The sequence below is a fragment of the Marmota monax genome, unplaced genomic scaffold (genome assembly GCF_021218885.2).
Source record: "Marmota monax isolate L192 unplaced genomic scaffold, Marmota_monax_Labrador192_F-V1.1 WCK01_AAM20220418_F8-fsc00253, whole genome shotgun sequence".
In the NCBI taxonomy this organism is placed as follows: Eukaryota; Metazoa; Chordata; class Mammalia; order Rodentia; family Sciuridae; genus Marmota; species Marmota monax.
In genome coordinates this window covers 1,507,184-1,532,160 of record NW_026695237.1, presented here as the reverse complement: position 1 = coordinate 1,532,160, position 24,977 = coordinate 1,507,184, and the positions used below count along the sequence as shown (strand labels likewise).

General features: G+C 39.3%; 1 protein-coding gene and 1 non-coding gene across 8 annotated transcripts in view; both read left to right on the top strand.

Moving 5' to 3' along the window:
* The first annotated feature begins 230 nt into the window (after positions 1-230).
* The window catches only part of LOC124089446 (E3 ubiquitin-protein ligase RNF185), a 110,211-nt gene continuing 85,464 nt past the window's right edge, over positions 231-24,977 (top strand). For 3 of the 7 annotated variants that reach the window (XM_046439485.2, XM_058577421.1, XM_046439491.2), the window contains exons 1-3: positions 231-386; positions 19,837-20,060; positions 23,031-23,049. In XM_046439485.2, the coding sequence (XP_046295441.1) occupies positions 19,885-20,060; positions 23,031-23,049 (195 nt within the window). In that variant the 5' untranslated portion in view covers positions 231-386; positions 19,837-19,884. Of the gene's footprint in view, positions 387-2,318; positions 2,389-2,451; positions 2,476-5,296; positions 5,423-19,836; positions 20,061-23,030; positions 23,050-24,977 lie in introns of those variants that run through there. The other 4 variants (XM_046439487.2, XM_058577419.1, XM_046439486.1 and 1 more) reach the window with 4 other exon arrangements.
* Positions 21,819-21,925, top strand: LOC124089474 (U6 spliceosomal RNA). The gene has a single exon (XR_006850743.1). It is a non-coding gene; the product is annotated as a U6 spliceosomal RNA (small nuclear RNA).

Genomic DNA, 24,977 nt, shown 5'->3' with positions numbered 1-24,977 from the left:
TAATATCACTGTGTATTTTGATCCTAAAATTGCCCTGAATTGACGCTAGTAGCTCTTATTATTATCATGTTTACATTCTGCTGCAACAAGATATCCCAAGCTTATCTGGTACTTCCGGAATCACCTTTTACTCAAGGAGAGACTTCTTGTCCTACCTTGCGCTCTTCCGCGACCTGCCGGCAGGCGGAACCTTAGAGCTCTGGACGTATCTTTTCCGGTTGCAGCCGGAAGTTCCTCTGAGAGGGGAGGCTCTGGGTCAGGTGACGAGAATTCGCGTAGGAGGGGTCGGAGTTCTAGTCTTGTAGACTGACGAGGCAGTGGGACTCTCGTCCGGGACGTACCCGTAGGCTGGGGCGGCCTCTGCGGCGTTAGCTGCGCGGAGGCAGGTACGTGAAGGGCTGGGGAGGAGACAAGGGAGGTGGGGACCGGGAATCCGGTTCGGTATTTTCGGGGCTCACGTACTGAGACACCTGAGCCCAGGGCCTCAGAGACAAACCTGGCCCTGCCCGGAGCCCTCGGTCCCCAGAAGAACAGTCAGGCTGGCGTTGTGGTCTTTCGTCCCATGAGTATAGATTAGGGAAATCGAGGCCTTGAGAAAGGAAAGGGCTCCCCAGAGCTCCGTTTCAGGCAAGGGCTTACCCTGATTTCGTTCCTTTCTCCTGGACGGAACCGCCTCTCTCATATGGTGGTGCATTTAACGAGTTTACCTCGAATAGAGAGACCGAGAGGCGCGGAATGTGTTGAACAGATTTATGGTGAGAGTTAAAAGACCTGGGTTCGAGACTTCGCCACCGACCGCAAATTGTGCTTTCCAGGCCAGATCCTTTTTCTGTGCTGAGCCTAGTTTCCTCACTTGTAAAGCGGGACAGTGCTTCTCAAAATGTTTTTCACACCATCTACTTTGAAATCTCCTGGTTTGCCGGCATTGAAGTGCTGGGCTAAAATCAAACAACTAACTAGTGTGGAATCTGCGTTTAGGACCTAGGAAACCGTGATTTGAGTATTCGCCTTGGAATACTCAAATAATTTTACTTTGAATCTTTCTGATGTTTGAAGCCCAATGATCTTAAGTGCTTTCTGCTATGGATACCAGATATCTTTTCTTCGCTTTGAGGCAGTTTGGGCCAGTTCAGGAACTGAAAAAACTGTAATAGTTAGGCTAGAAAAAAAGAACACTGAAAGGAAAATAATATTTTTAAAACTAAAGGTAAGAAAAAAAAAGTTATGGAGAAGAGAGCTTCCACTGCATCTTTGGGGTGGAAAGAAGTAGAGCTAGGCTTAATAGGTGGATTCTACAGGAGGACAAGATTTTTGCTTACTAGAAGAACTTAATGGAAAAATCATCAGCGGTGATTAGCGATAGGATGGATTGTTTCCTTGTGGAAGGAGGAATGCAAGTATTAGATGAAGGTCTTTCCCAACTCCAAAGTCTCTGCTTCTAAGTAATTTTACTTTGAATCTTTCTGGTGCTGACTCTGCCCTCGGAGAAAATATGAGATTTCTTTTTCCAACTTTCTTTTCTTGACACCTTCATTCCCCCTAGCCTACATCTAGCACCTGATCTATGAAATATCTTCCTGGTTGTGCACCATCCTTTTCAAGGACTTTGGAATGCCCCAACATCTGATAGAGGTGCTTGAACTGTTTATGAATAACAAAACAGAATGTCATCCATTGGTTAATAGCTTATTTTCTAAGAACAAATTGGAAATGCCTCTGAAGACTTTGTGACCAGAAGAAACCAGTGAACTCTGTATCACAGAATGAAGGGCCTCTTGAATTTGTAGTCCAACCTTCTTTCTGGGACATACATCCCTCTTTAATCCTTTCTTTCTCCAACAGTGTGTATGCAGATGTGAGAGAATTGTTTTTTTAACTCTCTAGGCTAGCTTTCCATACAGCAAATAAAACCCATTCTATGATGGATTAATTTGCCAGTTCATCCTGATTTGTGTGTAATCTACAGATGATGCTTTAGCATGTGTTTAGTTTTCTCATCAAACATCACATTTCCTTATTTTGTGCTTTACCAAACTCCCAAGTAGATCACTTTTACAACACCTGTTAGAATATTTAAGATTATATTGTCTTATGGAGCAGAAGTTCAAAATTATCACTCAATTCTGCAGACCCCTCTCCTCCAAAAAAAGGTTGGTTTAGCCAAAACTTTATGCCTGTTTTTTTACTTTGTGTTTCTCAAGGGGGAAAAAAAAGTTGTGAAATGCTTACTCAGGTGTTATCAGGGTGCTGGGTAAAATGTTCTTAATTTGTTTTTTTTTTGTTTTTTGTTTTTGAATTTTTTAATATTTATTTTTCAGTTCTCGGCAGACACAACATCTTTCTTTGTATGTGGTGCTGAGGATCGAACCCAGGCCGCACGCATGCCAGGCGAGTGCGCTACTGCTTGAGCCACATCCCCAGCCCCTGTTCTTAATTTGTTGGGGTTTTTAAAACTTATCAATACAGGAGTTCCAGGTATTAATGAAATACGTGAATCAGTGCTTTAATAAGGCCACTGGTCTGAAGAGATGCCTCTGAAAAAAAGGGTTTGATGGTAAAAATAAGTTTGGGAAAAGCTGCATACTATTCTTAGAACTTCTCAGTGTATAGTACCACATTAAAGGTATTGAGAAGTCTGCAATAAAGGAATGGGCTATATAAGCTCCAACAGGGTAATGCACACCTATAATCCCCAGCTACTTGGGAGGCTGAAGCAGGAGAATCTCAAAGTTTGAGGCCAATCTCATAATTTAGTGAGACCTTGTCTCCAAAAATAAATAAATAAATAAATAAATAAATAAGAAGGGCTAGGGGTGTAGCTCAATGGTAAACCACCCCTGGGTTCAATCCCCAGTATCACAAAAAAGGGTGCTTTATAAACTAGGCTAATAACTTGTTTTACTTGTTTAATTTAGTGTTGCCAAGTATATTTGATATGAATTTTTTTTTTTTTACACTAAGACTTAGGTGATTTATTAAGTTTGTTAAGAACTCTGATACAAAGCACAGTAAAAGGCCACAGACCAGTAAATAAAGAATGTGGCTTTTGGCTACTTTACAACCACTGCTACAGCCTATCAACATAACACACTTTTCATCACTTTGAACGAAGGTGTCCAAATGGCCAGTAAAAGTTTCACTCACTTCTCTGATTAAAAACTTTAATAAAGCATTAAATATTTGCTGGTTTAAATATTATCAATCTAAAAAATATTTTTTAAAAACTTCAGTTAACACAAGATTTACAGAGAAAGTCACTAGGTTTTGAAGGCAAGGCAGTTGGCTAAATTTTTTTTTTTAATTGAAGCACAAATTGGCAAAAATCTAGCTCTACCACTTCTTTTTGCCTGCCCTGTGAGCTAAGAATGGCTCTTACATTTTTAAATGGGGAATAAATCAAAAAGCAATAATATTTCATGATAGAAAAATCAAATTTCAGGGGCTAGGGTTGTGGCTCAGTGATAGATTGTTTATCTAGCACGTGTGAGGCACTGGGTTCTATCCTCAGCACCACATAAAAAATAAATAAATAAATGTCCAAGTACAACTAAAAAGACAAATTTCAGTGTTCATTTTCAGCCACACTCATTTATTTGCATATTGTGTTTGGCTGCTTTAATTCTGTAACTGTGCAGTAGTTAACACAATGACTGTAAGGTCCACAAAGTCTAAAGTATTTACTATATGGCCCTTTACATTTAAAAAAAAAAAAATCTGCCAGCTTCTGACCTGTATCTTGTACATTTTTTAAAATTTTTTATTTTAAAATGATTTAGACTGCAAAAATAATTCACAGACTTACTGCGTACCCTCCATCTCACTTCTCCTAATATTAACACTTTACATAAGTATATTAAAATTATCTAAGCAAAAAACTTAATATTGATTAAAACCTACTAACTATAGACTTTTTCGGGGGGTGGTGGTACCTGGTATTAAACTCGGGTGCATTACCACTGTTACTGCTGAGCTATTTATTTTTATTATTTATTTATTTTTGGTATGAGGGATTGAATCCAGGGGCACTGAACCACTGAGCCACATCTCCAGCCCTTTTTAAGTATTTTATTTAGAGACAGGGTCTCACTGAGTTGCTTAGGGCCTCCCAAGTTGCTTAGGCTGGCTTTGAACTCACAATCCTCCTGCCCCAGCCTCCTGAGTCACTTGGATTACAGGTGGGCACCACCATGGCTTTATTTTTTATTTTCAGATAAGTTCTCACTAAATTTGCCTCAATCTTGAAATCCTCTGCCTCAGTCTCCCAAGTTGCAGGTGCCTGGATCTAATCTATACATTTTATTAAAATTTTGTCATTTGTCCAATTCTTTTTCTGTCCCAGGATCCAATCTGAGCTCTTGGATAACATTGAATTATCAAGTCTCCAGTCTGGGGCAGTTCCTCAGTCTGTCCTTCAAGACTGTAAACTTTTAAATAAGACTGGTCTAATATTTTGTAGAATGTCTTTCAAACTTTTTTTTATATGTAATGCACATACCAGAAAATTCACCACTTTAAAGTGTGTAATTTAGTGGTTTTTAGTATATTCACAAAGTTGTACAGTCATCACCACTATATGTAAGCAGACACTCTATTCCTCCCCTCTTCCCATCTCCTGGCAACCACTAATCTCCTTTTTGTCTCTGAATTGCCTATTCTGAACATTTAATAGAACTAGAATCATACAGTATGTGGCCTTTTGTGTCTGGCATTCTCATAAGCATATTTTCAAGGTTCATCAATGTGATAGCATGTAATAGTGTATCATTCCTTTTTATTACTCAGTAATATTCCACTAGGGGTATAACACAATTTGTTTATCCATAAGTTTGTTCATTAGTTTATTGACACAGATTTTTCTATCTTTTGGTAATTATGAATAATGCTGCTATGAACATTTGTGTGCAGGTTTTTGTTTGAACGTATTTTCAGTTCTCTTAGATAAATACCTAGAAGTGAAAATTGATGGGTCATATGGCAATAACACTGTGTTTGACTTTTTGAGAAACTGCCAAGCTATTTTTTATAGTGGATGTCCTGTTTTATGTTCCTACTAATAATATATGAGAATTCCAATTTCTCTACATCCTCAACACTTGTTATTGCCCATTAAAAAAAATATATCCATCCTAGTGGGTATGAACTGTTTTAATTTGCATTTCCCTAATGACTGATGATGTTAAATATTTTCATGTGTTTATTGGCATCTGTATATTTTATTTGAAGAAGTCTATTTAAATCCTTTGCCCATTTCTTAATTGGATTATTTGTCATTATATACAATTTCTATTATAAATAGAGTTTGCAAATCCCTTGAAGCCGCTTGAAGTAACTAACTCAGAGTGAGCTGAATGGCAGAATCTGATGCAATACTAGTAGCTCCCTGAGCTGAATGTGGTTGGATTTGGACATGCTGAAGTACAGAGTAAGTTGTCTGTCTGAGACTGCTGATCATGTGGAGCTTTGCACAACCCCAACAACTGCTGATCATGCAGAGTTGGGTGACTGTAGTCAAATGAAAGGGATACTACTTGTGTCCAGAAACTACAGCATCATCCAGGATGTAATAAAACCACTTGGGGATCCTTCCATTTGGGAGCTACTCTGGTGTTTGCCTCATTATCAGTAGGGAGTAGAGGAGTCTGGTGGTTTGTCATGGACAGCTGCTCATAAATACAGAAGTTTTAGTGCAACTGGGCTTCTCTTGACCCCACAGTATTTGGCTATAATCAGATCATCCTGGAGGTGTACTTTAAAAGAGAGACTTCAGTAATTTAAATTGTGAAAATAATATATTCTTATTTTAGATATTTTGGAAAATACTAAAAACCTCCCTTTCATGGGCTGGGAATGTGGCTCAAGCGGTAGCGCGCTCGCCTGGCATGCGTGCGGCCTGGGTTCGATCCTCAGCACCACATACAAACAAAGATGTTGTGTCCGCTGAAAACTACAAAATAAATATTTAAAAAAAAAAAAAAAAAAACCTCCCTTTCCCCACCTCAAACATCCCTTATTCTATTCATTGTACATAGTAATTTTTTTTCCCCAAAGAATGGAGTCTTACTGTGTTGCCCATGTTGGTCTCAAACTGCTGGGTTTCAAGTGATCCTCCTGCCGTGTTCTCCAGAGTAACTGGCCTAGAGGTATTCACTGTTAACTATCCCCCCCACACCAGTACTGAGGAGCTTTACTGCTGAGCTACATCTCCAGTTCTTTTATCATTTTAAGATGGCTATAGTGGCCCATGCCTGTCATCCCAGCAACTCGGAGGCTGAGGCAGGAGGATCACAAGTTCAAGTCCAGCCTCAGCAATTTGGCAAGACCGTGTCTCAAAACAAAAAAGAAAAAGGCCTGGGAATGTAGCTCAATAGTAAAGAAAGTGTCCCTGTGTTCAAATTCTAGCACCAAAAGAAGAAAAAAATTACCATCTTAATGATTTTTTCAGGTTAGTGGTTTTGAGTACTTTCATATTGTTATGGAAACATTACCATTATGTGTCTCCAGACTTTTCATTTTGCCAACCCAAAACTCACTACCCACTAAACAATAACTCTCTTTTCCCTCCTCCCCTTGCCTATTGGCAACCATATTAAGGCCTTGCTAAATTGCTGAGACTGGCTTTGAACTTGCAATCTGATCCTCCTACCTCAGCCTCCCGAGACACTAGGATTACAGGCTTGTGCCACTGCGCCTGAATGTGTCTGATTCTGACAACCCTCAAATACCTCCTATAAGTGGAATTATGTAGTATTTGTCTATTGTGATTGACTTGTTTCATTCAACATACTGTCCTCAATCAAGATTCATCCATATTGTAGTATATGTCAGAATTTTCTTCCTTTTAAAGGCTGGTTGTGTTCCATTATATGTACATACCACATTTTGGTTATTTATTTATCTGGTAATGTTTCCATGTTGTAGCTATTGTGAATATTGCTGCTATAAACAAATAGATATTTGAGACCCTGTTTTCAGTTCTTTTTTCAGATACATACCCAGAAATGGAATTATCATATGGTAATTTTTTTTTTTTATTTTTAATTTTTGGTAATACTGGAGATTGAACCCAGGGGCATTTTACCATTGAACTACATCACCAGTTCTTTATTTTTTATTTTGAGACAGGATCTCACTTATTTGCCAAGGCAGGGCTTGAAGTTATGATCCTCCGGCCTCAGCCTCACAAATAGCTGGGATTAAAGTCATTCATCACCATGCCTGTCCTGTTTTTAATTTTTTGAGGAATTTCCATATTATTTTCTGCAGCAGGTGCACCATCTTACATTCCCACCAGCAGTGTGTAAGTGTTCTCTTTCTCCACATTCTTGCCAATACTTGCTTTCTTTTGTTTATTTTATAGTAGCCATCCTAATGTGATAAGGTGGTGTCTTGTAGTTTTGATTTTCATTTCCCTAATGATTCATGATAATGAGTACTTGTTCATGTGCTTATTGGCTGTTTATATATCTTCTTTGGAAAAATGTCTATTCATATCCTTTGTCCATTTTTTAATTGGATTGTTTTTGTTGTTGAGTTTTAGGATTTAGTTCTGGAAGTTAGTATGTTCTGGAAGTTAGTCCTTTATCAGATATATGATCCACAAATTTTTCTCCCATTTTGTGTGTTGCCATTTTACTCTGTCTTGGTGCATAGAATTTTTAAGTTTTCATAAAAACCAATTTGTTTGTTTTTTCTTTTGTTAGATTTACCTTTGGTGTCATATGGATGAAATCATTGCTAGAAATGTGGATTATAAATTAGTACCAAGTGGATTCTCAGTGGTGACCTTAATTGTTGTCCAGTTATTATAACCCCACGTCTTTATTTTTCAACTTTACAGAAGTGGGTCTGTCTCTTCATTTCATAGGTCAATGGGAACACAGTATTTGAGTGGTCCCCCATGTGGCCTAAGGACACAGAGAGATCTGAAGCAGCACTTCTAGTTATTGACCAAATCTCTGTGTCCTGTGGAAATGGCCGTAATGACTAGTTGGCCATTCTACTCTGGGCCTAGTCATCAGGTTAATTCCCATGGTAGTCTCTTTGTTTTTTTTTTTTTTTTTTGAGAGAATTTTTTTTTTAACATTCATTTTTTAGTTTTTGGTGGACACAACATCTTTTGTTTTTGTATGTGGTGCTGAGGATCGAACCCAGGCCGCATGCATGCCAGGCGAGCGCGCTACCGCTTGAGCCGCATCCCCAGCCCCCATGGTAGTCTCTAACTTCCAACAGTTCAGTATCTATTATCATAGGTACTTTTCAGAAATACCTTGTGATGTAAGCAATAGTGGTGTTTTTAAAGATGGACTTTTCTGGATATGAGATTGGATCCTGGCCAAAACCCAGAAAAGTTTCTTTTCTTAGCACTATCATCTTTGCCAAGGCACATTACAGAATAAGAAGCTTTTTACAATTAAATTCTGACTTACTCTAGACTCCTTGAAGTCAAGAAGCAGAACCTTGTCTGCTTTGTTTTTATCATTGATCCTAGTAGTTGGCATTCTCTAAACGTTTGTCAAACTGCACTGGCAATAAACACAGTTAATGGCAGTGGCCATTAATGGAAGACAGCCTGATTTGTGAAAGTTGATATTATAGATTATTCAGAGTAGTGTCATTTTGTTTGTATTATTTTTAACCACAGTCAGTCCTCTTTAGGACCTCATGTTGAAAAGAAAAGTGAAATCATTGTTTTGTCAATATTTACTGGGTGTTATTAAACTCTCAGAAAGTTTTTTCCCTAATTAGTTAAACCTTATTAGCTTAATTTTTTTTTTTAATATTCGGCCTTCAGAGTATTTTAGAGGTTATTAGCTCAATCTTGGTTAAAATTTGAATTAATGAGGGCTAGAGTTATAGTTCAGTGGTAGAGCACTTGTCTTGCATGTGTGAGGTTTGATCCTCAGCACCAAATAAAAATAAATAAATTAAATAAAGGTATTATGTCCATCTACAACTAAAAAAATTGAATTAATGATATTTTATAAATATTTGTGAGATTTTATAAAATCAATGAGGTTTCAATGACTTAATGAAAACAAAACAAAACTCTTATTCATAAACTTTTCTTTTTTAAAAAAATATTTATTTTTTAGTTTTAGGTGGACACAATATCTTTATTTCACTTCCATGTGGTACTGAGAATCGAACCCAGTGCCTCACGCATGCTAGGTGAGCACGCTACCACTTGAGCCACATCCCCATCCCCATAAACTTTTCTTATAACAAAAGAAAGGCAGGCCAGGCATGGTGGCTCATGCCTGTAATCCCAGCAGTTTGGGAGGCAATTTAGCAAGGCCCTAAGCAAATTAGCAAAACCCTGTCTCAAACTAAAAAAAATCTAAAAATGGGCTGAGGAAATCAAAACTACTCTAAGATTTCATCTCACTCTAGTTAGAATGACAGTTATCAAGAATACAAGCAACAGGGCTGGGGATGTGGCTCAAGCGGTAATGCGCTCGCCTAGCATGCGCGGGGCGTTGGGTTCGATCCTCAGCACCACATAAAAATAAAATAAAGATGTTGTGTCCGCCAAAAACTGAAAAATAAGTATTAAAAAATTCTCTCTCTCTTTCTCTCTTCTCTCTCTCTTTTAAAAAAAAAAAAGAATACAAGCAACAATAAGTGTTGATGAGGATGTGGGGGAAAAGGCACACTCACACATTGGTGGTGGGACTGCAAATTGGTGCAACCAATCTGGAAAGTAATATGGAGATTCCTTAAATAACTTGGGATGGAACCACCATTTGACTCAGCTATCCCACTCCTCAGTTTATACCCAAAGGACTTAAAAATAGCATAATATAATGATGCAGCCACATCAATGTTTATAGCAGCACAATTCACAATTGCTAAACTGTGTAACCAACCTAGATGCTCTTCTATAGATGAATGGATAAAGAAACTGATATATATTCACAATGGAATATTACTCAGCATTAAAAGAGAATAAAATTTTCTGGTAAGTGGATGGAGTTGGATGGAGACTATCATGCTAAGCAAAGTAAGCCAATCCCCCCCAAAAACGAAGTCCAAATGTTTTCTCTGATAAGTGGTTGCTAATCCATGATGGAGGGGGCAAGGGATGGGTAGAGGAACTTTGGATTGGGCAAAGGTGAGGGAGGAATGGGGAGGGGCAAGGGGGCTAGGAAAGGGTACCAAAAAGGGGAAAAAAAGAAGGGCAGGCACAGTTACCACTATTGGCACATGAAGGACACTGGCTTGGCAAATGGCAAAACTGGGTCTCAGGCCAAGTCTTCTACCTCCATATTGCTCCTTTCACTGTATTTACTAAAATCCAGTTCTCAATTGGGATCTGTCTTTTCTTAGTACAGTATTTCTCCCAGGTATATTGTTTTGAGTTGAAATTGGCAAATTTCTACCATTCATTCACATACATTTTATCAAATGGCTCCTCCCAGGGGTACTGTGCTGTTGGCCCTAGGACTTGCTTTCTAGAGTGTACAATAAACAGTTCACTGCATAATTAATCCTCTGTGTAAGTAGTGTTATCCTTTAATATACAGTGGGTCCTAATTTTGGAATAATACCTGAACTGTTTTCTCACTGCAAATTTCTGACTCCCCCCGCCCCATTTGTTTATGAGTTTGGACTAATACTTAAAAAAAAAGAAAAGAAAAGAAAAAGTATTGATGTAGTTACATGTACATTTCTAGTCTGGGGGAAAGAAAACCCCACTGAAGAATGTTTTTCTTGTAGAATACTGATTTTCCATAACTTTGGTTGGCTAGATTGATTTGTATTGAGTTGTACATTCCTAAGTGTTCTTTCTTAGGTGTTAGATCTGATAGTACAGTATACATTGATGAAGTGCTCCTGAACTGCCTGACCCTGTGCTGACTAAAGCACTTGGAAGCTGGGACAAGGCATGAGGAAACACAATAACAGATCCCTAAGGTCCCATCTATCAAGCACATTGGCTTGGGGTTGGGAAGCTTTGTCTGTGACTGGCTCCGTTGTCATTGGGCAAGTGACCTAACTAGTCTGAGCCTTAATTTAACATACAGGGGATGCTAACAATGTTACAGTAATGTTTGCCTCAAGGCAGGCTGTAAAGATGAAATGACATAATTCACTAAAGAGCCTAACTGAGTAGGTTAGCTGATGTTATTGGTAATGACAAGAAATATAACAAGTGCCTCTGATTTTAACATTTTAGTGGAAAGTCTGGCTTCTCTGGATCAAACTAATTATGTCCTATTCTAGATTTCCTCTCAGCACAAATTTATACAGTTCTGATATCTCACCTAATCTGCCTTCAAGGAATAATGCTCATTCAGAAAGGGAAGTTGTAATTCATTCATTCAGCAAAATAACCAAGTCCCAGCTGATTGCTTAGGTCTGTGGGGGAATATAAAGAAGCAGTATTGTTCACTGAACTGAGAGAGGGAGATCTCGTTAGGGAGGGGGATTAACATTTTTTAAGCACTTCACTGCATGTCTGGAAATTGGCCTCTTGTTTTGTCTTTAATTTGCACAACTGTCTTGTGAGGAAGGTAATGGCCCTATTTTCACAAATAAATGAGACCAAAGGCTCAGAGAGAAAATAAATTGTCTGAAGTCAGAATATGTGGAAGATCTGAGGTTTGAACTCCAAGCCATCTGAATCCTCTGTGCCATGCTAGTTTTTAATAAAGATAAGTCCATTAAAGTCAAGGAGCATTTAAGACATTGGAATGACAAAAGGCAGCCTTTGGATGACCCTTAAAAGTTTGTGTCAGTAGTGGTCATAATCCCATTTTAGCTTTTTACAGGGTTCCAGAGAATAGGACCAGTGCATCTCCAAGGAAAGAAGCCAATTCTTCTGGACCTGAAAGGCCATTCATGTCCTTGGTCCTGTACTTGAAGGCCAAGTCATAGAGGGCTAGCTTAGTGGTCTAAATGCCATTTAGATTCTCAAATTTTAGAGCTGTTTTCTGTGTGTTCTAAGTTCCAATTAACTTACTCAATTCTTCACTCTAACCTTCTGTGAGTATGATGTAGACATTCTTGGAATGCACATCTCATCTCTACATATGGTCTAACAGCAACCTAATAAGCAGCACAGACAGGTTCAGGATTCCTGGCAAAAAGCTTCCCTATGAAGAAGCATATACTTACAGGAATGAAACCTGCCAGAGTCATGCCAACTATTTATCACCCAAATTTGTAATCTTCATAACTAAGAATAACATTTCTAGGTGCCTCTGTACATCTTGGTCTAGGAATTCTTAAGAGTTAAAAGAGGGCAGAAAAGGCAGAGAATGAATTCTTACAGTTCTCTACCAGAAAATTGAACACAAGAATGTTACAAAGAGATTTCCTCATGAGGTCAAGTTCCTTGGTTCCTGCAGGGATGTTCAACTCTTGCATTCTCTCACTTGTTCAGTTCCTGTGAGGTAGACCAGGGCAAGTGGACCAAAGGCCAGCTCTGGAAAGGTAATAGGAGTGAAGATGCTGGGTCAGTCAAATACAGGCTCTGCACTCCTAAGGGATCATTAAGTATTGTAAATCGGCTTTCAGTCCAACACCACATTTACCTCTCAGGATGTCTCAAATTGAGGAATGTTTTACAAAACTAAGTGTGATCTTGTTTCTTAAACGAACAGCTGTGTCCTGGATGGATCAAATGCTGACTGGTCTGAAATCTTAGTAGACTTGTCCTCCACCCCAAGTTTTCCTGACCTTTCTGCAGTCCCTGTGGATTGTAGCAGGTGTTGTATATTCTGAAGGTTGGGATCTGAGGTTATTGTCCCTTTCAAACATTGTGCTGTGCTGGTATGCTCTGCTTTTGGTAGAGTCCATTTCTTCTAGAGCTGGATTTCTGAAAACTCTTCTTCAGAGAATTATCTAGGGTGGAGGGAGGGATACATTTAAAAAGTAATAGATTCTTAAGCTTGATCCATATCCTATTTAAATCACTGAGAGTCTGGGAGCCAGATTCCCTATGGAGGGAGGGGCCTCTTTAGGAAAAATGGTGGTGGGGAAAGGAAGGTGAGTTTAATGGAGCCCCTTGTTAGAATTCTTATATCTTCTTCTTCTTCTTTATATTGGGATTCGAACCAGGGGCGCTTTACAACTGAACTACATCCCCAGCCCTTTTTATTTTGAGATAGGCTTCCGCTTAAGTTGCTTAGAGCCTGGCTGAATTGCTGAGACTGGCTTGAACTTGTGATCCTCCTGCCTCAGCCTCCTGAGCCACTGGGATTACAGGTTTGAGTCACTGTACTTGGCTCCATATGTCTTTTCTAGCTCCGATGCCAGACTCAACTTGTTCTTGCGCTTCTTTGTGACTCCTTCACAGTTGGTAGCATCAGACCTGAAATAATGTTGTCAGTAGAGAACTGTTGATTGCATAAATGAATGAGTGATGAATTTGCTCTCTATTTCAAAGCACAGAATTTACAGCATTGTAAAATGAATTTGAGGGAAAACAAAGACTGGGTATTTAGCTTTGTAAAGCTGCATGCTATTTGAATAATATGAGTAAAAAGAGTGCTCATGTTGTGTTAGGAAGTCTGAATTTGGCACTGTATGGTGACCCACCCTTAGGCAAGTCTTCCAGCCGCCCTGGCCTGATGTCCTTATCTATAAAATGGGATGAGGATCAGAAGTAATGATAGATGTTAATATGATTTAAAAAAACTGATAAGTACAGCCAGGTGTAGGGGCACATGCCTGTAATCCCAGCAACTCAGGGGGCTGAGGCAAGAGGATTGCAAATTCAAGACTAGCTTCAGCAACTTAGCAAGGCCCAAAGGACTTAGCAAGACTAACTCAAAATAAAATATAACCACATAGCTCAGTGGTTAAGTGACCCTGGATTCAATTCCCAGTACCAAAACAAAAATCTAGAAAGTGGTTCAAATCTAGAGTGAAGAAGGGCCAGGTATGATGGCACATGCCTGTAGTCTCAGATCCTTGGAAAACTGAGGCAGGAAGATCACTTGAGAAACCATCCTCAGACCATCCTGAGAAACAGAATCCTGTTTCCCACCCCTCCAAAAAAAGTACAGGAACACAAAAATAGTTACAATAAAGTTGTGATGTGGTCAGGTCAAAGTCTATAGGCCCTATAGGGCCAGGAGAGTTTTAGCAAGAGGGAATCTTAGGTATGCTCAGGATCTATTTCCTTTTTATTCTGTCTCGTTCCTAAGCCAACCAGGGTCCTCTATTCTCTGGACCATTTTCCTAGTTCTGCAGGGCCCATGACGCTGTGGCCACATTCTTTTGTTCTGTAGATGCTCATTAGATAGTCACCAGGGGAAGCTACTTATCTCTGCTTTGACACATTGGTATGGGGTTCCTGTGGATAAAGTTAGGGAGGAGGTAAAGAGAGGAGGCTCCTAGGATGGGTGTGTACCTCTGGAGCCCAGGATATATTGCAAAGAGGGTTGTGAGCAGCTCACCTGGCAGTTGACCAAAGCCAATCATGCATGCCTGTACCCACTCACTAAATATTTCAGTGCCTGCTAGGATGAAGCTCTAGGTCCTAGGGAAACGAAGAATGGTATCAGTCTACTAAGAATTAGAAGGAGAGTGATGTGATCTGTCTGGAGTTGGGACATACAAGCCTATTCCAATACCTGGCCTGCTGCAAAGCTGCCACACCCTGCAAACTCTGAGCTTACCAGTGAGTGTCTCCTGATCGGTCCCACCCCAACACCTATCTTGACCCAGGATTTTCCCTTATGCCTCTGTGTAGGAGTATAGACTAGGCAGAACCTTGGGTCCAGAGAGTATTTGGAGGGGGAACCAGGGTAAATGGTATGCCTATGTACCTCCAATAGCAACAGCCTCCCCCCACTTTGGTATGCCCTCCAGGTCACTCTGTTATCTTGATGTGTGCCTCAGTAGTGCAGTAGGTGGTATGATGCCCTAACTTCTCAAGGGAAAAAAGAAATTCAAGTTATCAATAATTTACCCAGGCCAATGGCCAGTCAGTAGTAAAGTTAGGACTTGAACTCAAAGCTTTTTGGGGTGGGAAAACTGGAACATTGAGGGGAAAAATTATTTCATTTACTGTTAACTCTTGTCTGATTTCAAAATTACTATAGGTAAAAATGTCAGTTTTATAAACTTGGAGGATTTAGAAAATGTAAGTCATTTCTACCAAGCCCCTATCAATGTATAGTCACATCACTAGCTTGGTATATTCTTCCACATTTTAAAAGATATTTGCTAATATTTATATTTATTCTTGTAACAAATGCAGTATTATACATACAGTCTATCTTTTTTCTTTTTTTTTTCTTTGAGGTGTTCTTCCGGGGGTTGAACTCAGGAGCACTTGGCCACTGAGCCACATCCCCAGGCCTGTTTTTTGTATTTTATTTAGAGACAGAATTAGAATGAAACACTGAGTTGTTTAGTGCCTCGCTTTTTGCTGAGACTGACTTTGAACTCGCGATCCTCCTGTCTCATCCTCCAGAGCCGTTGGGATTACAGGCATGTGCCACCGTGCCAGGCATACATTTTTCTTTTTTAAAAGTTATTATAACTGGGTGCAGTGGCACACATCTGTAATCCCAGCAACTCAGAAGGTTGAGGCAGGAGAATCACAATTTTGAGACCAACCTCAGTGGCTTAGTGAGACCCTAAGCAACTTAATGAGACCTTGTCTCAAAATAAAAAGGGCCAGGAATAGCTTCAGCAACTTACCAAGGCCCAAAGGACTTAGCAAGACTGTCTCAAAATAAAACATAACCACCCAGCTCAGTAGTTAAGCGACCCTGGGTTCAATTCCCAGTACCAAAACAAAAATCTAGAAAGTGGTTTAGATGGCATATAGCTATAACACAGCTCCTTGGGAGGTTGAGGCAGGAGGATCACAAGTTCACGGCTAGCCTCATTAACTTAGCAAGACCCTGTCTCAAAATGTTAAAATGTCAAAATAAATGGACTGGGGATTTAGCTCAGTGGTAAAGTGTCCCTAGGGTCACTTGCCATGCGTGCTTTACCACTGAGTTATATCCCTATCCCCCCTCCTTTTAAAAAAAAAATTATAAAAGTAATACTGATGTGCTGGGTGTGGTGGTATACGCCTATAATCCCAGCAGCTAGGGAGTCTGAGGCAGAATGATCGAGAGTTCAAAGCCAGCCTCAGCAATGGCAAGGTGCTAAGCAACTCAGTGAGACCGTGTCTCTAAATAAAATACAAGATAGGGCTGGGGATGAGGCTCAGTGGTTGAGTGCCCCAGGTTCAATCCCCAGTACCAAAAAAGAAAAAAAAAGTAATTCTTGTTGATTATAATACTTTCAAACAGAATAGCAAGGGCTAGGGTTATGGCTCAGTGGTGGAGTGCTAGCCTAGTACCTGGGAGGCACTGGGTTAGATTTTCAGCACCACATAAAAAGTAAATAAAATAAAGGTATTGTATCCATCTACAACTTAAAAAAAAAAAGACTAGGAATATAAAAATGCAAAGTTTTTTAGTCTTCATAATACCAAAAATAACTGTTGATAGTTTAGGGTGTGCCTTCTAGTCATCCTCAAGTATACTTGTGTGTTTATATATACACACACACCCATTTATAAACTTTGTTTTTACACAAGTAAGTTCATAAACACACTTTTCTGCAGCCTGATCCTTTAAAAAACATTTATTTTGTTATGGAAAAAATATAAATACAAAAATAGACTAATTTAAGTCCCTATTCATCATCTAGCTCCAACAACCAACTTCTTTGTTTTTCTTTCATCTTTTTTTTCCCACTTTCATTTTCCCCCTAAAATATTTTTTAAACTTTATTTTATTTATTTGTTTGTATGTGATTCTGAGGATTGAATCCCGTTCCTCACCTGTGCTAGGTGAGTGCTCTATCACTGAGTTACAACCCAAGTCCCTCCCCCTAAAATATTTTAAAGTAAATACCAAACATCAGTGTTTCATAAATACTTCAGAATGTATCTCTAGGAATTGAGAATTTTTTTTGAAAAGTTACATAATATTATAGTCATACCCAACAAAATTAGCAATCATTCTGTCAAGGAAAAAAAAAATTGAACAAATGGAATAGCATTTGTTTGAGACACTGAAAATGGAATCAGGAGGTCATTATTCATCAGATCTCAAATACTTCTGCAGCGGCAAATACACCCACCTCCAAATTGAGTTGACCTTTGAAACATACAGTGAACTTCTTTCCCCAGACTACCCAGAGGTTAAGATTACACATAATCCCCTTCTAATTAAATAGCTTGACTTATGCCAGCATCAATCATAATTCCTGACTAATAATGTAATTTCCAATTCCCTTGTAGTTTAAAGCTATAAATATAGCTGCTATTTTGTAAAACCTTTGAGCATATTTTCAGGACTGCTTAAATCTGTTTTCTTAGATTGTAATCCTCATTAGCCCCAAATAAATGTCTTTTCTTTATTGTCAACTAGGTTGATTTTATTGTCAGTCATTTTACAAGTATAATTTAATAGTTGGTTTGTTTGAATCTGGTTCCAGTGAGGGCCACACACTGCAAGTGGTCTGGTATATCTCATATCTCAATTTGTTAACTCTGCTCCCCACCTATATTATTTAACTTTTGAAGAGCTTGGGCTACTTAGCCTGTAGGAAGTTCCACATTTCTGGATTTGGCTGAATATATTCTCCAGAATTGTTTAATACATGCATCCTTATTTTCCATAAATGGGTACAATAATTCATTTTTGTGGCTTCGTTTGTGTTTTGTTTTTGTTTTTAATGTAGATGGACACAATACCTTTGTTTTGTTTATTTAGTTTTTTTTTTTTTTGTTGTTGTTGTTTTGTTTTGTTTTTAATGTGGTGTTAGGGATCGAACCCAGTGCCTCATACTTGCTAGGCAAGTGCTCTACCACTGAGCCGTAACCCTAGCCCTATAGTTTGTGTTTTAAGGCAAAAATGCTTCCTTGTTGATGCTGTGTATTTCCTACTGCATCATGTTAGGAGGCTGTTGTTAAAATTGGTGAACCTGACTGTACTTCATCTGTTTACAGTTCTTAATTTTAAAAGATAAAATTTTTGAACAAGGAAACACAGGCTAGGGATATAGCTCAGTGCTAGAGGGCTTGCCACCCATGCATGAGGCCCTGGTTTCCATCCCCAGCACCTCAAACACACAAAACAAAAAGGAACATACATCGGTCAAGTACTCAGGGTTTTTGAGCTGGAATGATTAGAAAAGAAGGCTATAGCCTTAGAATTCTAAGAGAGCAGATGTATATGTAGAAGGAGAAGGTTTCTTGGTCAGAGAAAAGGTTTTGGAACTGAGGCCAACAAGGCACTGGTACTGTCAGCAGCCAACCGTTCTTCTGGGACTTCATGTTAAATGATGTAACTGAGTGAAAAAGTGGCGGTGAGTCGGCTTCCTCTCCCTGTTCAAATCACTGAGCTGCTGTCTTACTGAGAGATGCTCATGAGCCTGCTCTGTGAAGACTCAGTGGAAGGCTTCTTGATCTGAGAAGACTGCAGCTTTTTGATCCTTATCTTCTTGTATTTTGGAAGCTAAAATCAGGGTGGTCCCTTGGTGCTACATTGGTGAGTCCTAGACGTGTGGAGGAGCCGTCTGCTTTGGAGAAAGTAAGTGAGATGATCCAGAGTGGCAGTCTAAGAGTTAGAAACAGTATTTAGAAGACCATGTAGTCCAGTGCCTCATTTTATAGTGAGAAGAGTATGGCCAGAAAAGGGGAAGGGAGATTCTCAAAACCACTAGCAAACTGGAGGTTTTGCTGAGGCCAGCATCCAAGCCTTCAGTTCTCTGACTATGGTAGTCAGCCCACATTTTCTGCTTACAATTTTTGAGATGATGAGGATAGCCAGATCTGGCTCCTGACAGATTCTTCTGGATATCCCTTAATGTTTCATCATCCTTGCTTTCCTGCTGAGTTCTTTGACTTGGAAGTGGTAGTCAACAGTGGTCTGTTTCTAATGGCCAGCTTGCTCTATGGTGGTACAGTGATCTGAATACAAACAGGGTATCATGAATCCCAGTCTCAGCTCCACAGTAGTCAGGCTGCATTTTCCTGAAGAGAGTGGATCAGATCAAGATTACCCAGAATGGGGCTGGGGTTGTGGCTCAGCAGTAAAGAGCTTACCTAGCACATGTAAGGTGTTGGGTTCCTTCTCAGCACCACATAAAAATAAATAAATAAATGTTAAGAAAAAATTACCCAGAGTATATCATGAGTGTGACTTTAGGTGATGAGGGTAAAAATTTTTCTTCATTATATTTGTAATTATCTTTTTCATTTCCAGTAATACTGATTTTCCATTAACAGCAGTGACATAAACTTCCTCTTTCAATATATTGAGGCCAAAATGTTGGTAGATTTAGAAAAAACAAGGCAGATGATACCCCAGCATGACAAAAAAGGGAATGAAAAAGATTGCATTGTAAGAAATCGTCATCTGGTCCCTCCTAGCTTCCTAATCTTTCAGTTACAGGAATTCCTTTATATAAATTCTAGCATATACCAGTCATAATCCTAAGCAGATTCCTCTCTCCTAGACAATATATAGAATCTGTCGAAAGTTAGAGGACAGCTTGAAGGTTCATTTTAATTGAGCATGTATTTATCATTTGGGTTGATTATTATAGGAGAATATGGAGACAAGTGAGATAGCTCCAATGGTGAACCATCTGGAGGCTACTCTGTATTTTTGCCGTTTGTGAATTTGTGAAGTATATTCTGGGCCATGTTCAAGGGCACTGCTCCATAGCTGTGATTCCTGATACCTTTAGGGAAATCTGCTCAGGGGTTCAGCGTAATCAGCTTCTAGAACTGAGAGAAGATGGGGTATTGGCATGGAATGTGGGCAAAGTGGGCTACAGAAATTGGTAATTGGTTTTTCTGCCTTTCAGGATTTTCCGGGAGAGAATCTTCATTCAAAGCCTTGCTGACCACCGAAGATGGCAAACAAGGGGCCCTCACCTTCTACATCCCCTGAGAACTCCAGTGCAGGCGGACCCAGTGGGAGCAGCAATGGTGCTGGTGAGAGTGGAGGGCAGGACAGTACATTTGAGTGCAACATATGCCTGGACACAGCCAAGGACGCTGTCATCAGCCTGTGTGGCCATCTCTTCTGGTTAGTACCCCCACTGCCATCCAAACACTGCCAAGTTTGGAAAGACTATGGCTCTGGGCAACTTTGGAAAGATGGTTTCTGACCCACTTTGGGTCCTGAGACACTCAGACTCAAGGATTCGTAGACCTGCGTTTCTGTCCCAGCTCTGTTCCTTATGAGTTCAGTGACCTTGGGCAAATCCTATCTCCATCCTAGGCTGCTGCTCCTTACCTCTTCAGTAATGATGTCATTTAGTGAGCACTTACTACCTGCCACTTGTGCAGAGCCTAGAGGCAGCAGAGTATAGTGGTAATGAGCAAGGACCAGGGAGCCAGACTGCCTCTTCTGAATCTTGATCCTACCACTTCTTACCAGATGATCTGGGACGAAGTGCTTACATGCACTCTGCCTCATTTTATAGGGTTGTTCACAAATATGCAGCAAATACTACGTGTTAGCCATGACCATAATTGTTACTATATTTTATGTGTGTGTACATACATAACAATGTAAAGTGGCAAGGTCAGTGTCCGTTCCAGCCTCAATGGTTACAGAAGTACCTGCTGGCTCTGAGAATCTGGGTGAATGTTGAGTTTTGTTTTATTCTCTTGAGATTTGAGCTGAACATTGAGGGGTAATAATGGCAGGAAAGGTGAAAGATATGTGCTAACCTAAGCTCGGCCATTTCTAGGGACAGGCATGTGCAGTATTGGGTTCATCTGAGACCCTGAGGCTCCTTCTATACTTCTCAAAGCACCCTGGATGAGGAAACAAGGGGTTGTAGAGAGTTCAGCCAAATTATCAAACCCAGATTTGTTTAAGAGGATATAGAGTTAATGAATACTTTTGAGCAGGAAAATGGTGTGAAGAAAGGGTTATTTAAGCAGTATTTTAGAGGAGGTTAAATTGGCACCTGTGTAAAAGATAAATTTATTGATTTATTAATAGAATGGGGCAGAGATTTTTGTTCTCAAGTCTCTCACCCTAATCATAGTTTTACATAGAAATAGTTGTAAGTAATCAGCCTTATCCTAGAAGTTGGAAATACTTCAGAGTACCATAAAACCACATTTAAAATGAGTGACAGAATTAAGGTCAGGTACCGTTGGAAAGAACATAGATTCTAAAAGGACGTTAGGCTTCCAGACTGGGTGGTATATGTTTTGGAAAATCCGCTAGCTTCTCTGTGCTTTAGATTCTACATCTGTAAAATGGAAATAATTATACCCCCTGGTAGGTTAACATAATCACCCAGTACCATTAACAAATAAAAAGCTATTTGGCCACAGTCGTTGCTTAACAAATAAGAGGACTCCCCATCATTATAATCCTGAACTTTCCTCTGAGGGTCATTCATTCACCTCTACTTCTGGACAGCCTTTGAGAGAACTGCTAGTGAAGATCTGCCATGATCTTTAGGGTGCCTTGCATTTGGATCAGATCAGAATGGCATCCCAAGGTTAATGTTGAAGTCAGATGTGAGGTTTCTGTTATGTCTAGAAAGATTGTAGATCTAGTTTTGAAGCTAAATTGGTTCCAGAATTGGGAAAGGAGCTATCCTCTGAGTCCAAGTTTTACTTAGCTAGAAAAGATACATGATGTGCAAGGACATCCACATTTTCCACTGTCCTGACACACAGTAGGTAAACAGTAGATTAAAAAAAAAAAATTGGGGGGAGGCTGGGGATATAGCTCATTGGTAGAGTACTTGCCTTGCGTGTTCAAGGCCCTGGGTTCTAATCCCCAGAACCACCAAAAAAAAAAAAAAAAAAAATCTATGTGCTTGCTTCGGCAGCACATATACGAAATTTGGAACAAAACAGAGAAGATTAGCATGGCCCCTGTGCAAGGATGACACGCAAATTCGTGAAGCATATGGATTTTATTTGGTGTCAACATACCTTATATATCAGAGATATGATAAATTATGATATAATGGTATATTAAGAATTATAATGCAAAAATAAATAAATAAATAAATATTAACAAAAAAAATTTTTTTTGTAGTGGTAGACGGGCAGAATGCTTTTATTTTATTTGTTCATTTTTATGTGGTGCTGAGGATTGAACCCAGTGACTCACACATGCTAGGCAAGTGCTCTGCCACTGAGCTACAGCCCCAGCCCAACAGTAGATATTTGTTGATCTATTTAATCAATGAGGGGGAGAGAGAAAAGAAGTATTAAGAATCTGGAGTTGAATGATTTTTTCCTTTAATTCTATAGATATAATTTTTTTGTATGCAGTGTTGGGTGTTAAAAGGGCAGTGAAGTATAAGTCAGGAAACTTGGTTTTCACTCCTGGTACAAGTAATTGCTTGTTTGTGAGTCTTGGCTTTTTTTCTCCTTTGAAAAATGAGACATTCTAAAGCTAGCCCATTCTGCCATGTAGCCTCCCTGTCCTTTCCATTCCTTAAATGTTTTTAGAATGTTTTTATGAATTTTTAAGCTACTTCCTGTCCTTTTTATTTTGTCCTCTCAAAGTGAGGACAGCCTAAAGATTTTGTTAAACTAGGCGTGAATTATCTCTTGTGAGCCTGAAATTAGGTGTAAAATAGTATGTGTATGCACTCACACTTGCGTGTACTTCATAAGAATGCTCCCATGAATTTTTCTGCAGAGAATGCTTAGCTTTTATTGGATTCCTTCAGATGCTATAACCTTTTGAAGGCTAACTTTCAGAGAAGTTGGGTCTGGGTGGTCTGGGCCCTGCAGGTGTGCAAGTGTAGTGGAATCCTAGTTGTGAAGCCTGAGATCTTGTCTTCACTATTTTGTTTTTCCTGTGATTTTTATCCCAGTCTTTTTCTAGTTTCTGATGCCAATGATTCCTGCAGAACCTCAGTGGGGACACAATGCCCCCGCTTCCCCCATTTTTCCCATTCTGATGTTCCTACCTTGTTCATCAAATGTTTCTGCTAATAAAAGCGTTTTTCTTCCTTTTCCCCTTTCTAACCTTCTCCTTGATGGCTGGTTGCCCTGGGGACTCTGGCAGTTGGCCATGTTTACATCAGGTAAGATGCATTTCATTTTACTCTTGTCTTTCATCAGCTATGGTTGCACAAGACAGCCCTTGTCTCCGGAGACTGCTGTCAGAATCTGCAATCTCCCTTGCTTCTGGGCTCATTTGCATGCTTACCCCCCAACCCTTTTTACACACCTGCCCACTGACAGGCACTTGACGAAATAAGGAGTTATTGTGGTACCCAAAATGGTCCTGATTTTGCTACTAGTGGCCATTGTAGCCTTAGCCAGTTACCACCTCTCTGGATCTCAATTCCTCATTTGTGAATTGGGCTAGATTTGATAATACGTTGGGTCCTTTTTATTTTTTAGATTCTCCATCTATAAAAAGTACTTCCTACCTTTAAAGTTCTTTTTTATTTTTCTATTTTTATTTTTATGTGGTGCTAAGGATCAAACCCAGTGACTCAAGTATGTGAGGCAAGCACTTTGCTGTTGAGCCACAACCTTTGCCCTAAAGTTCTTGAAAATGTTAAGAAGGGGTAAATTTTATTTTGGTAGCAACAAAGAGCTTTTGTAAAGGAAGAAAGTCTGTTTTCCCAGTTTTCACTCATTGTGAAGACCAGTTAGTATTCACCAAGACCCAGATACCATCTTGGTGAGACAGAGCTGGGCCTGATATTCACAATTGCCTGTGAATAATTACTGCCAGCTGACTGTCTCCATGGTTGTTGGTAGTAGAACACCACACTTGTAGGTGACCACACTCATAGGTGACTTAGGAATGTGAGGAGAGGATAAGTTTCAGATTGCTAGAGCCTGACTCTTTTTTTTTTTTTAATATTTTTTTTAGTTGTAAATGGACACAATGATTTTATTTTATTATTTTTTTAATGTGGTGCTGAGGATTGAAGCCAGTGCGTCACATGTTCTAGGCGAGCACTCTCCCACTGAGCCACAACCCCAGCCTGAGCCTCAGACTCTTGATGGGAGAAAGAAGAGGGACTTAGGGCTGAGCACTCTAACCATAATGGATCCTCATAGAACATGTTGGCTGTGAGCTTATAACGAGCACATAAGTTTTGGAGCCATTGACAGATTGACAAAGTAGGATATAAAAATCATTAAGTGCTGCCAATTCTATATTCCTGAGCCCTAGATACACATTTATAATATAACTTCATATCATTGGATCTAAACATGCAATTATTTATGTTCTGAAATAAATGTTTAAGGGCTGGGAGTATAGTTTAGTGGTAGGGTGTGTGCTTAGCTTGTGCAGGGTCTTGGGTTTGATCCCTAGCATCAAAAATAAAACTTGAGAAAAAATATGTATGAAATTATCTAATGTCTATAAAGATACTACAGTGTCTTTTCTTAATCATTTTTTGTGTATGTTTTTTGTTGTTGTTGTTGTTGTTGTTTTGTTTGCCACTAAACTATATACCCAGCCCTTTTTAATTTTTTATTTTCAAGACAGGGCTTCATTAAGTTGCTGAGGCTGATCTTGAATTTGCAATCTTCCTGCCTCAGCATCCCATATTGCTTGGAATTACAGGCATGCGCCATAGGCGTGTGCTATCTTGCTAGCTTGTTTGTTCATTTTTAAGAAAATTAAACAAAATGTCTTTAACCAATGAAAGGGCCTGGGAAACCCCAAACAGGGTGTTGTGGGGTTTTTGTTGTTGTTGTTTTTTTATATATACATATATATTTTAGTTGTAGGTGAACATATATCTTTATTTTATTTATATGTGGTGCTGAGGAACCCAGTGCCTCACTCATGCTAGGTGAGCGCTCTACCACTGAGCCACACCCCAGCCCCTTGTATTGACATTGAAATAATTGAATGCAAAAGTTACTGACAGTTTATAAAAAATCAAATTTAGATAATGAACTAAATATATTCTTTAACACATGGTAAATCACCAGAAAATGATCTGCTTATGTTCAGGTGCTGATGTTTAGGACACACAGT